General features: G+C 38.8%; 1 protein-coding gene across 1 annotated transcript in view; it reads left to right on the forward strand.

Moving 5' to 3' along the window:
* LOC108800300 (dynein heavy chain 11, axonemal-like) overlaps window positions 1–13,077 on the forward strand; it is a 321,998-nt gene that overhangs the window by 256,142 nt on the left and 52,779 nt on the right. Inside the window, exons 71-76 of the mRNA XM_018572279.1 lie at window positions 83–253; window positions 3,839–3,961; window positions 5,044–5,237; window positions 7,046–7,194; window positions 8,754–8,881; window positions 12,437–12,664. Coding sequence (XP_018427781.1) covers window positions 83–253; window positions 3,839–3,961; window positions 5,044–5,237; window positions 7,046–7,194; window positions 8,754–8,881; window positions 12,437–12,664 — 993 coding nt within the window. The remainder of the gene's footprint in view (window positions 1–82; window positions 254–3,838; window positions 3,962–5,043; window positions 5,238–7,045; window positions 7,195–8,753; window positions 8,882–12,436; window positions 12,665–13,077) is intronic.

Below are 13,077 nucleotides of genomic sequence, written 5' to 3' on the forward strand. Positions count from 1 at the left end.
GTTAATTGTAGAGCTATTAAGAGTTGTCTTGCTCTGGTCCCCATGTTAATTGACATAATGTGAATTAATTTCTCATGTGCAGGCTTTTAATATCGTGTTTCACAAGGCTGTGCAGCAAGCAGAACCATCTGATGATGTCCGATTGACAGTGAATAACCTCATTGACTGCGTGACATACTCCACATTCATATACATCAGTAGAGGACTGTTTGAAAGGGATAAAATAACCTTCACAGGCCAGCTGGCTTTCCAGGTATAGTACATGTACATGTTATGGTTTCCAGGAGAGAAAAGGTGACAATGCTTACTTTAGCAAACTGAGTTACCAGCAATATGCTTAGTTATTGCCTTTGTTATTATGATGTCTATCATTACTAGTGGTAGCAGAATATTAGTAGTGTTATTAGGTATACTTTTACTACTACTGGAAATAATATTAATTAGTACTAATGGTCATATTTTAAAGGGAAAATATAATGTTTCTAGTCAATTTGATTTGATTTTATTACCACTTATGAGTGTTTAAATTGATATTTTTTTCATTATTTGTAAATGTATGAGGGTTTCCATAACCATTTGTTAGCAAAGTTTTCTAAAAAAGAAGTCCAGCACTGCCTGTTCATTTTTGAATGCTTCTGCCTTCCTAAAAATCCATAGGAGTAGTATTGACTAACATGGGGTTGTGTCCCTCCTCTGACTCATCCAGCTATGTGTGTGTGTGTATTGTGCATAGACCTGAATAGCAGCAACAGATCAAAGTTCACAAGCCATTCAAGCAATTCACAGCATAGTAGTAAGTCAACTTAGAGAAGAAATTGAGATTAGACTTTAGCTTGCTGGCCATCAGTAGCAGTTATGAAATATTGATTTTCAGGAATTCATAATCACCCTATCAAATGGAACATTTCGTAATCCTTAGAATAACATAAAACAAAATTCCATTTAACACACAAAACTTTTGCAACACTTGTGATTTTTGCTTGTAATGTTCTATTTATTGTAATTTATTATGAAATTTAAAAGGTTTCCTGTTAAAGGGCACCTATGATATCAGTCTGAAGTTTTGTAGGATGTTTTGCAAGTTATAGGTGCAAATACAGAAAAAATTTTAAAGTATTTTACTGTTTACCAGCAGAATCAACTGAAGACTACTGTTTATACATTAGGTATAGTAACAAATAGATCCCAAAATACATTATGACGATTTTCATATGTCAAGATTGTTTTTCTGCAGGCAGACGTATGTACAGTATGGTTGGATGTGGGATGTCTACATCTTAAATGTATTTCCTGAGTTATGCTTGCATACCCTTCTGTGTTCCTGTTTGCCCAATCACTAACAGGGTTATTCACAAAAAGGTGAAGAGTTTGGAGAAGACAGGAGACGTGAACAATCTAGGACAATATAGCTGAACTGGAAAAATTATCCAATTCAGCTCACTTTCCAGTTCAGCTATGTTGTCCTAGATCGTTCCCTTCTCCTGCCTTCTCCAAACTCTTCACCTTTTTGTGAATAACCCTGTAAAATCTCATATAATCTTTAACATATCATAATCTTTAACATATGTAATTTAAAAAAATAATTTACAATCTTTTTAGGCCTTTTCACACCAGCAGCTTTGCTAAAACGCACAAGGGACATTTACTAAGTTCTATGGGCTTAGGTTGTACCGCATCACATCCCACTAAGCTGAAAATAGTACTGCATGCAGTACTTTTTTCAGTGCACACCACCACAACATGATGGTGTAGGCTGAGCCTATTCAAAACGCATCTGGTGTGCACCCAGCCTAGGTCTGCAGCTTTCATTAAAGTTACACATGGGCATCCTATCATAAAGGATCTCCTTGCTCACACACTTTCTGTTATGGGGTGAAGAGCTCTGTCCCTGTCTGCTAATTGCAGCTCTGATGATGCTCATTGTGAAGCCATGTTCCTCCACTGTCACTATCAGGAAACTGATCTGAGCAATGACATGCAGCCGATAATGGGGCGAGTACATATATACAGGGATAAAAAAAAAAATTGCAATTGATACACAGTGCTTTAACTAACTAGATGTCTTTCAAAAAGGGCTCACATCTACTGTAGGTGTTAGTTTTAAAACAGGGCCATATATATAAGATGCAGGCAGCATAGTGGGTAAGCAATAAGTGGTCATGTAGTGTTGCAGTCCAGGGTTCAGTTTCTATGCTCCCCTGTGTTTTCCTAATTTTTTATGGGTGCTCCCTATGCCCAAAAACACAAACTTAATAGATGCAATTGCCATCAGACTAAATAATGCAGAAAAAGTCCTGTCAATCTATTTCCATATCTGTATCTTGCCAAGAAAACCTGGAGAACCATAACAATAGGAGAACAATCCAGGAGATCAGCAGAAATTAAGCCTCTAGTTAGAAAATGAGGGTTCCTATTATGAGACCAGAGCATAGCCAGTTAAATCTCTTTCACTGTCCTTACTGATTTAATAAACAATTGCTGTTTCTTATTAGATTGCAGCATATTTGTGTTTGTTTTAATTTTTTATGTCTTTGCCAGCAATGTCTCTTTTTCTGTTTTACTGCATTCCATTTTAGTGGAAAAAAACCTCTCAGACATCTGTAAAGAATGGTTTAAATTTACACCATTTGGTTGTTTCAGATGAGATAGGAATCACATCTAATGCCCATCTCAATATTTTCATTTAGTGAGAATCAGATGTCAGACAAAGAACAGTTCACAGTTAGAACATGTTATCCTTTTGGATGAAATCACACATGCAGAGTTATCTTTTCCATTACATTTTATATGGGAGCAATATATGGACAGAAGCCATTCATACGTCATCCATCGTTTGAGCATACATTATTTTTTCACTGAGCAAGCATTTACTGTAGGTTTATAGAATGTTAGTTTAAAGCTCAGAAGTGCATCCAAGTTCATACATAGTCCCCGGAATCCTCTTGGTATAGCTTACAAAATTTACATACACATGTAGGAAAAACAAGCTTCCATAGGCTGGCCATGCACTGTTAGATGGGAATTGTCTGAAATTCTAATAGGAGGCCCTGCTGGCTTGACATAAGTCGGTTGATTAAGGAGTCATGGTCAGCCGAACAGTGACTACAGCCACCGGTCCAAGCTCACTCCCATCAAAGACCATAACTTCAATACAGATTAGCTAACTTAACATCAGATTGTAGTCCATCACGGAAGCGAGCTTGGAGCAATGGCTTCTTTACAACACAAACAGGGACCATGGGGAACAGGAACCTGCAGTCACTGTTTGGGTATTCTGGCAGCAGTGAGCGCCATCTGTCAGAATACAAGAGCCCAGCAAAGGGGGAATTTTAGCATCCCCTGCTGAATGCTTTCCTCCTGTCCAATGAAAGCCCCTATTTGGCCAACAAGGGCTCTCTCATTGGATAAGACAATGGCCATTGGTAGAACGTAGCCATAAATTCGGGGAAGTCCGGCCCCTAGTAACAAAATATAATTAGATGCACACAGATGAGGTTTGTGCTTTGTAATCTGGACTTTTACTCTTAAATGTTTAAAATGGGTAACAGGTTTGCTTTAAGTAGTAGTAAGTAGTACTATATGAAGAATCCTGATTCAGTTATACATACTTTAATAATTTAGTAAGGCACTTTCTAAAGAGAAGACTTATTCTGTCTTTATATTTCATCATTGCTGGCAGATCTATGGTTCAGAGAAGGTGAACTCTTTGCTTGCCCTCCAGCAGATAGAAGAGAGACTCCCTTTAATGTGTACAAGCACGTCATGTCTGACATGAAAATGTGACAGGTTTTATGTTTTGCATGCCAATTATCTAACTACGTGTGTTATACTTTTTCAGCTTTTGATAATGAATAAAGAAATCTCGGCTCAAGAACTTGACTTTTTACTGCGCTTTAACATTGAGCACATCTATAATAGTCCACTGGACTTTCTTTCAAATTCAGCATGGAGCGCTATTAAGGTATATTTAATGTGGTGCGGAATATTTTCTTGCTGATGGCTCATGAATCAATTCTTCTTGGCAATCTCTGGAATAGCTACAATGTTTAGCATATACTTGAAATGGAATTGGGGCTTGGAGAGCCTTTTTATATATATATATTTACACACCATTTTCATCCTATTAAGTTGTATTATCCCATGGAGTTGAACCTGTAATTTGGCTTATTTGGCAGGGTTCCATTTTCCATTGACACTTGTGGCACCATATTTGAAGTAGAACTCCAGGCAAACAGGAACAATTGTAATTTATTGATGATTATGTTTTACTTTTAGCCAACCATTCTTGTGATGCTCACATTTCTGCTAGTCCGTAAGATCACCCTACTACTTCCTGGTTTAATATTACTGCTTCCTGGGTCAGCTCACTGGACAGAGGTGACAATGCTGATTAGATATCTCTTTACTTTGCCTCTTAGCTGGTTGCCATTATAGTGGGGAACACAGACAGGGACAGAGTTTCAATAAATAACTGGGGAAAAACTGGGGGGCGTTTTGCTGCAGCCTGTGTCCTCACTGGAAAGTTTTCCTATTACTTCCTGTACTAAAAGGAAGTGGAAAAGAATCCCCCCAACAGTGATACAATGGATACAAACTAGTAGAAAACTGATAGAGGTTCTAATCTTTCCATAGAGCTTTTGTTATTGTCTCAGGCCCCATTGTAGAGATTTGCAACCATTTCCTGTCCCTCTGACACCTTGTCAGGGACAATGACAACAATGCAATTTTTCTACAGCCTATTGTATGCTGCTGGAGTGACCCCCCAACCTTCATTGTCATCAATTTAGCAGCCCAGGACCATACTATACTACCTTCACACTGGTGCACCCCAATGTGAAGAGCATAATCTCTGCAAAGCACATCATATATTATAGCAAATGAGAAACAAACAGCACAGAAGAATAGCAAACGTAGTCCAGTATTTAAAAAACTGTTTTTCAAGAATATAATTTGTATGGGGACACTGTAGGATCCTTGGTACAGCTGATTAAGTATATGCTTGTGTAAGGGCAGCTGTTTTATGTATGCTTGTGTTATATGCAGACAATGAGTTTTATGGATGAATTCCGAGGTCTAGACAGAGACATTGAAGGATCACCAAAGCGATGGAAAAGGGTGATTGAATCAGAATGCCCAGAGAGGGAACGACTGCCACAAGAATGGAAAAACAAAAGTTCCTTACAGAAAATGATTCTAATGCGTGCACTAAGACCGGACCGAATGACATATGCCATCAGGTACATTACAAACCAGGGGAGGACTGGGAACCTTTGAACAGGGGGAAAGCACAACCAACTAGCCCTTTTTTTATGTGTTCTTTGTGGCTTAATAGTGCGTACATGCAAAGCGTGCCATGGTGCCTCATAGATTGGTGAACATGGTGAAAGGTAGCTGTTCCTAAAGGACATGGTTTAGAGTTCTTGGGCTATTGTTTGCTTCTAGCAGGTTTTGTATTCTCATACAAGTCTATGAGAATGCAAAACCCACCAGAAGCAGGTCAACTGCTGGTCAGGAGGAGGTCAACTGCAGGTCAAATGTAACAGCAATAAATTGTGAAGGATCTTATACACAATTTAAAAAGATGCCATCAAAGCAAGCCCAAACCCATCAACACCTTTTCACATTTTCCAGGATCAAATTCCTTTATGACTCTTGATATTTGATTACATGCCATCTTAGAGCCACAAAGGGAATTGTTGCTGGAAGACAAGTCTGAATGAGGTGCCTACTGTTTATAATGCCCAGCATTAGTCACTGACTGTATGTTCTACTGTGATCTTTATCTTAATGGTGAAGTATCTCTACTCAAGACCACCATCCCAAAATATCTTATTAGTACTGGCCAAGAGTGCAAGTGCCCCCCAGCCCATCCCTCCCCATTACAACCTTCTGGCCCTTACTAGAATTAAATATCAGATTTCTGGGTCTAACTACCTGAGTGTGAGACACAGTTTATCATGTTCTATAATTATTAACTGTATATAGATAGCAGTGGCGTAACCAGAGTTCTGGGCGCCCGGGGCAGAAATTTCCCCCCCCCATTATATAAACAACCACTGGAACTGTACCCTGCACCTCCCCTCCACACACACATGTTTTTATTTTAATTTTTCAAATTTTAATATTTTAAGGCCGCTGCGGGGGTTTTTGCTCCTGACTGGCCGCTGCGTGGGGTTTTTTTCTTCTTCTTACTTACCTCGGCGAGCGTCGCGTCACTGCTGCTCCGGTGGGCGGCGCTCCGAGCGGGGTCACCTGGCAGTCTCCGGCCACCTAAATTAGGACCCGGAGACTGCCAGATGACCCCGCTCGGAGCGCCGCCCACCGGAGCAGCAGTGACGCGACGCTCGGCGAGGTAAGTAAGAAGAAACCTGACCAGCTCGAGACGCTGACTCGAGTATAAGCCGAGGGGGGCACTTTTCAGCAAAAAAAAATGGGCTGAAGAACTCGGCTTATACTCGAGTATATACGGTAATAGAGAATGTGTATATTATGACCCATTTTAGGATTTTTCCTGTGAAGATGTAAGTTTGGGAACTGTTTTAATAAAGTTAGAAGAGTATATTTAATTAAGCTTGCTAAAATAATTTGTACTAACAATTGCCATGGCTTTTCTTTGAGAGATAAGATACTGTTCTAGCTATTTTCAGACCATTCCTGCCTACATTTCCACACTCCCGCTTCCTGATAGTAACAACAGTGGACCGTGCCCGCACAATGTGTGTCAGCATGGCTGCTTTTGGTTTCCACCAGTGGTGCACTTGACAGGGTAACAATACTAGAGCACAAATGGGAGACAGTTGTCCCCAACATGAAGTGTCTAAACAAGGACCTTCATAGCAGGATCATCAGGTATTATTTTAATAAAAGCTGCAGATTTGAAAGAAAAACTTTTGAAATTAATTTAAAGCGGTAAAACTTTTATAAGAGTTGATTGGGTTTAGATCTACTATTTTATGGTTTTACAAATAATATAAAATTCAGTGCTACAAAGTCAGTTTTTTTCTGTGTGATGTAAATACTAATTTAAAGTGCATATTCATTTTAGAAACTTTGTTGAAGAGAAACTTGGAACCAAATATGTAGAACGACGTAAGACAGAGTTTGCCAAATCCTTTCAGGAGAGCGGTCCAGCTACCCCCATTGTCTTCATATTATCACCAGGAGTTGATCCCATGAAGGATGTAGAGACACTTGGTATGATTGGCATATTGTTGTGTTACATTACATTGTGAGCATTTCAGTATATCCATTTCTTTTGATACTCTCACATAGGGCACCTATATAATCACTTTCTTAATTAGTATGTATTATTTATTCTGCTCCATTGTATCTATACAGGCTTGTGAATTGCCAAATACACCCAAAGCACCCAAAATGTTCAAAATAAGTTTTTTTTCTTCACCGTTGAGCAACTGTAGACGCATGGCATGTTGTGTCTGTGTGAGAATGTGAGATCTTGGAGCAATCCACTCAACATGCACATTTACTATACCCTTCAGTCTATGTCATTCAAGCATCTTATCACAGCCTTGGAGGCAATATTATGCTACATAGCCTTATCTGTGCTGTGTGTTAGCAGATATCAAAGCCAATCTAGTGAAATTGTCAAACTTGTGATAATGACCATTTTCCTTGGCCCTTTGCTGGGATCATGTGTGCCCCATACATACACTGTCCACAGAAAACACTGTTCCAGTAACAAATCAACAGAGGTAGTAAGCCCTATGCCAGTTTGGGCAACCTAGTCCTCACCTTAATTCAAGAGTACTTGTAATTTTTCCATCTCACATCTCATTTTGCATTCTGAATTAGACTATTATATAAATATGTTTACCACAGACATTACCATAGACCATCCTTCTCTGATTTTGGCATAGCTGTACAGTGGCTTAAAGGGAGTCAATGGTTTTGAGCCACTTTATTATATTTTCATTTTGTATGTAGTCTCCTGAGATATACATTATGTGTATATATTATGTATATAAATATTTACTACCTGACAAAAGATTTTCAAAACTAAAGGCTAGGTAAAGAGACAGTGCAATAGAAGTAGCTCCCTTTCTGACACTGCTGTCTCTAATTGAAATGTTTTACTGAGCAGTTGTTTGGACTCATACAGTTCTGTCTGTAAATCTAACCTTGATATACTGATTTCTGGAAATATGCCTTTTTGAACAGGTGGTAGGTGGAGCGATTGATAAAAAGAGGTTAGAGATCCACCAGCTGGTAAAATAAAAGGATATCCTTATGTAATATTTCATATTTACCAGGTTAAAACAAAATAAAAAATATTTTGCAATTTTTCTTAGTTAAAATAATAATACACAAAAAATAGAACAAAACTATTATTATTTCCTTTAATTGTCCCAGTCTCACTCCCATTGCTGCGGCAAGGGTCCAGCCATTTTGTATTACTGTAGGTAATAACAAGCGGTCCATTTTCCTTAATCTGTTTAAAAATGTATGTATCATTGGCCTAAGCCTTTTCTGAGTGATCAGACAGAAGGAAGGTTTTACCTGCATATACTCTGCTTTCGTCCATCAGGCAAGTTGCGTATAAAACAAGAGCAGATGCCAGCTCTAGAAAGGACTGGCAGATATCTCACTGCCCACCATTCTGAAGGAGACCATCTATTACTAGCCTTGCTATTGTCATATGTGTAATTTGTTGTGCATTTCTTTATAAATTGCTGATCAATCTTATCCCTCTCTTGTGTGTTTATGCTGTTGATATGATTGCTTGCATCGTATAGGTGACAAACTTGGATTCACCATTGACTCAGGAAAACTTCACAATATTTCCTTGGGTCAAGGGCAGGAAGTTATAGCAGAAATAGCGATGGAAAAGGCATCAAAAGAAGGCCACTGGGTTATACTTCAAGTAAGCCGATTCTGTTTGTTATAGAAGTGCTTCATTGCCAAGCTAGGAAACTGTACTTTTACAAGAAAGAACTTTTTCTACAAAAATGCTTTGTGGAATGAAATTGGGTACCTGTCCAAATATGTTTCTTTTTAATGATACACTCTAGTTATTTTGTGCTGATTGAAAGTGGGATTTTTATTTATCTCAAGAAGATAGCATTGATCATAGTTTGTACATTGGTGTTTCTTTCAAACTGAAATGTGTTTTTTTTTTCACACTACGCTGAACAATTTTACTATCAATTTAAACGTGTAAACATAATGCAAAATTGTGTAGCAGATATAATTAACATTCTGAAAACAATATAAAGAGAAAACAACACATTTATCTACCTAAATACATTGCATATCAATGAAAAACAGACAATATTTACCATTAGCATGTATATGTTTATTACTTTTCTAAAGGACTTTTTTTTAATTTCTGTGTTATATTTTAATGCTGTAATACTGCATAACTAGATGCTACCTTTTTTTAAATTTAAATACAAGCGAGCTTATTCAATAAAGTAGGGATGAAAACGAACATACAGTAACCTATAACAACTAATTAAATGTCCTTCATAAAACTTGAATTTAAATTAAAAAAAATATGGTATATCGAAAAAGCATTGCTGATTGGCTGCTGGGTGTTACTACGCTTAACATACTGCCCTTGTCTTATTAAATAATAACTTATTCTATAAAGGGCTGTACTGTAAATAGATTATCTATCAAATACAATGTGAATTCTGGTCCTTGTGCATCAAAATATTCATTTGGGAGATAAGCAATAGGAACTTAGGAGCATGCTTTAATTATCAAAACAAAAACAATGTTTCATTAACATTTTAATTCATCAGTATCAAATTTAATAGATAATTTATTAACATATCCATACCACTACACACATATATAAACTATAGCAGGGCCCTTTACAAAGATTGTAAGTTATCCATAATCATATCCATAATGCTCTGTCCTTTTCCCCCGTGGTTCACCTGTGTTGTCATGTTGTCATTACAAGTAGCCATGCTGACGCACATTACACAGACACAATCCACTATTGTCACCATCATGAGACCCACCCTGACCCTCCATGTATGCAGCCATTGTTGGTGTGCATACATGTAGATAGAAGCCACAGAAGATGGCCAACACTGATATCCCACAACAATTGAAACATTGAAAACAATATTTTATTTAAAAAAATGCAATTGTTTCATACACAGTTCTGCAGCAACATGAATGCCATTAAGATAGAGGTTACATAAACTGCCCTACCCTCTATTGGCTGACCAAAAGGAAAACTCCACTTTTGTTAAAAAAAGAAAAAAAAGAATATGGTATATAAAACTGCTGCACACGCCATTTTGTAATTTAATGTTATTAAAAATGTCCTTTATATTTCAATGTGAAGCTGCTGTAATTTTGGAAAACTATTCAAAAATGTTAATGCAATATGGCAACATGGAGACTTTCTGTACACCATTGGTTTATGGAATGCCCCTGGAAATGTAATTGTCTCCCAGAAGTAAAAAATGTAGGCATTCCCCTGCAATGGAAATTTCATTTTTGGTGAGGTACTCCCTATGGGTTAACTACTTCTAAAGGGATGCAGACCCCACAGCTGTCCTCATTAGAACACTGAAAGGGCCCCGTGTGGTTATAATGAACCAGACCCTCCCATTCAGGAATCAGTCTGGAAAAGACATGCTTTTTTCCCAATACAGAAAGAAGTAGGAGTCTGCAACAAAGATTTTTAAAATACTTACAAAGTACCTTGATCAACCAGAGTGGTAGGCAATATACCAACAAAAAAACCTACTATGTTTTGGAACCTTGCATCGTTTTTAGCTTATGTAGTGCTCACCCCCGAAGGAGCCGCTGGATGATCGGGTACTTCTGTTTCACCTCTGTGATAGACCTCAAGCAATGAATCCACAGCACACCAGCACACCTTGAGAGGATTTGTAAAGGGGTTAATGGCTGATTAATGCAGAATAATGCTATTAGTGGTTTACCAGTCACATACAATACAATCAATGACAGAACAAGACACTCTGACACCCAGTTACCGCAGCTATCTATTGCCTATACGGAAACATGTGATGCCAGACAGTCTCAGGGATAAATCTTGAGATAGATAAATTCAACAATAATATCTCCCCTGGGAAGTATCACACCCCTTCTAAACTACTGGACTGTAGTAATGTCCCAGGCTAGCCAACGTTGGGGCCCATACTGTGTAGCAGATGTGTAAAAGTACTTTGTCACACTGGCCCAGAGGCCTCTCACCACTCCCATGGTTATCTTGGTAAAGATGATGTCTTTCAGCAGCAGATGGAAGTCCCTCTTTCGTCAGAACGACACCTGGGAAGAAGGGAAGGTCATCTAGGGTTTCCTGGAACACATCACCGCTCGTCTAGGGTCATCTAGGGCCTCTGGCAACAATCTCCGCTGGTTTCGTTGGATACCGCTCACTCAGCTGGGCTGGCTAGGTCACTCCAGTGGCTGGATTTGCCGCAACGACCAGGCAGCGATCTCCCCGCCGCTGCCGCGTCACTAGGCCTCAGTTTGGGCGCTCGGTCACAGTCTCCTCATCTCACCAGACAAATCTCACAGCACTGCAGTACACAGCCTAGGTGTCCCTTGCTATCTGGGGCTATCACCCGGCTCTGTAACATGCAGCCTGGAATCACACTGTCTCACACAGATCTGCACTCTTCCGATCTCTGTCCCAGAATCAGCGTGCTCAGTAGTTGCAGCCCATAGTCCTCCTGCTTCCTCCCCCACAGCATCCTGGGAGATGCAGTTCTCAAAGTCCGTTCAGCAATGTGTCCATATCCGCTCTGTACTACATTCCCCACAAACTGTGCTCTCTGGCTCCACCTACAGCTGCAATATCCTTTCTCTTAAAGGAGCTGATACCACAACAGGGCTACACTTATATTAGTCAATAAATTGTATTACTTAAAATTGAATTTTTTTCCATTGATTGGTGGCTAACATGGTAAAACACTTTGCTATGTTTTAATTGCACTCAATATGCCTAATAGGGTTATGCTCAGGTTCAGTCTGAACCTGAGCTCATCCCTAATGTCAAACAGTAATAGAATGGAGAAACCAATGTGAAGGTAAAGACGTGTACCTTGAATGCTAACAGAGAATGCTGAAAATACATTCCTGATATGAACAAAGGGGTCGCTTGAGCTTGGGGTACATAATCGTCTTTGATCAGAATGGCTAAATAAAAAATGATGGTCAACAAAGTGTTTGCTTATGGTAAGGTTACATAGTTACCAGACCTTGTAATAACTATTTCTCATAACTTTTTTCATGGTTCCTGCATGCCTCATGCCCCAGTGTATCCTGTGAAATTTGCAGAAAGACGGGTGGGTAGGGTGGTATTTCAAGTGAAACCTCAAGCTTAAGTTGTTGTAGGAAGGGTTCAGGATGTGCACCCACTTATTATGCCTTTAAACCAATATAAATCCTTGTTATATACATTATGTAATGCTGTCTGTATTCACAGAATATTCACCTGGTAGCTAAATGGCTAAGTGTGCTAGAAAAATTATTGGAAAAGTACAGTAATGAAGGCCACCCTGATTACCGTGTCTTTATGAGTGCGGAGCCGGCCGTGACACTGAAAGAGCACATCATCCCACAAGGCATCCTGGAAAATGCAATCAAAATCACCAATGAACCTCCAACTGGAATGCTGGCTAATTTGCATGCGGCACTGGACAACTTTGATCAGGTCAGTAGCACTGTATATTGTAAATTGGAACTCTTATGTTCATTATATAGAAAAATAAGTCAGGAAACATCACCACAGCTATGCAGTAAGATGTCTGTAAAGGTTCTCATTCATCAAGTTCATGGTATATCTGTAAAAAAAATAAGTCAAGGCAACTGGACTTGCTGTATTTTTCTTGAAGATGTTTCACTGGTCTTCCAACCAGCTTTCTCAATTCAGAATGACTTGTAATGTTTTGAAACGTGAAAAATACCGCAAGTCCAGTTGCCTTGACTTATTTTTTTATAGATATGCAGTAAGATATTTTGTAGTGGCATTAAACCAGTAAATTTGACTCTGTTGCCAATGCCATATGTGGCATGACAGTTATACTACAGTATATATATTACTATATAGTACAGTATATTATACAT

The sequence above is a fragment of the Nanorana parkeri genome, unplaced genomic scaffold, assembly GCF_000935625.1.
Source record: "Nanorana parkeri isolate BGI_ZX_2015 unplaced genomic scaffold, ASM93562v1 scaffold44, whole genome shotgun sequence".
NCBI classification, from domain to species: Eukaryota; Metazoa; Chordata; class Amphibia; order Anura; family Dicroglossidae; genus Nanorana; species Nanorana parkeri.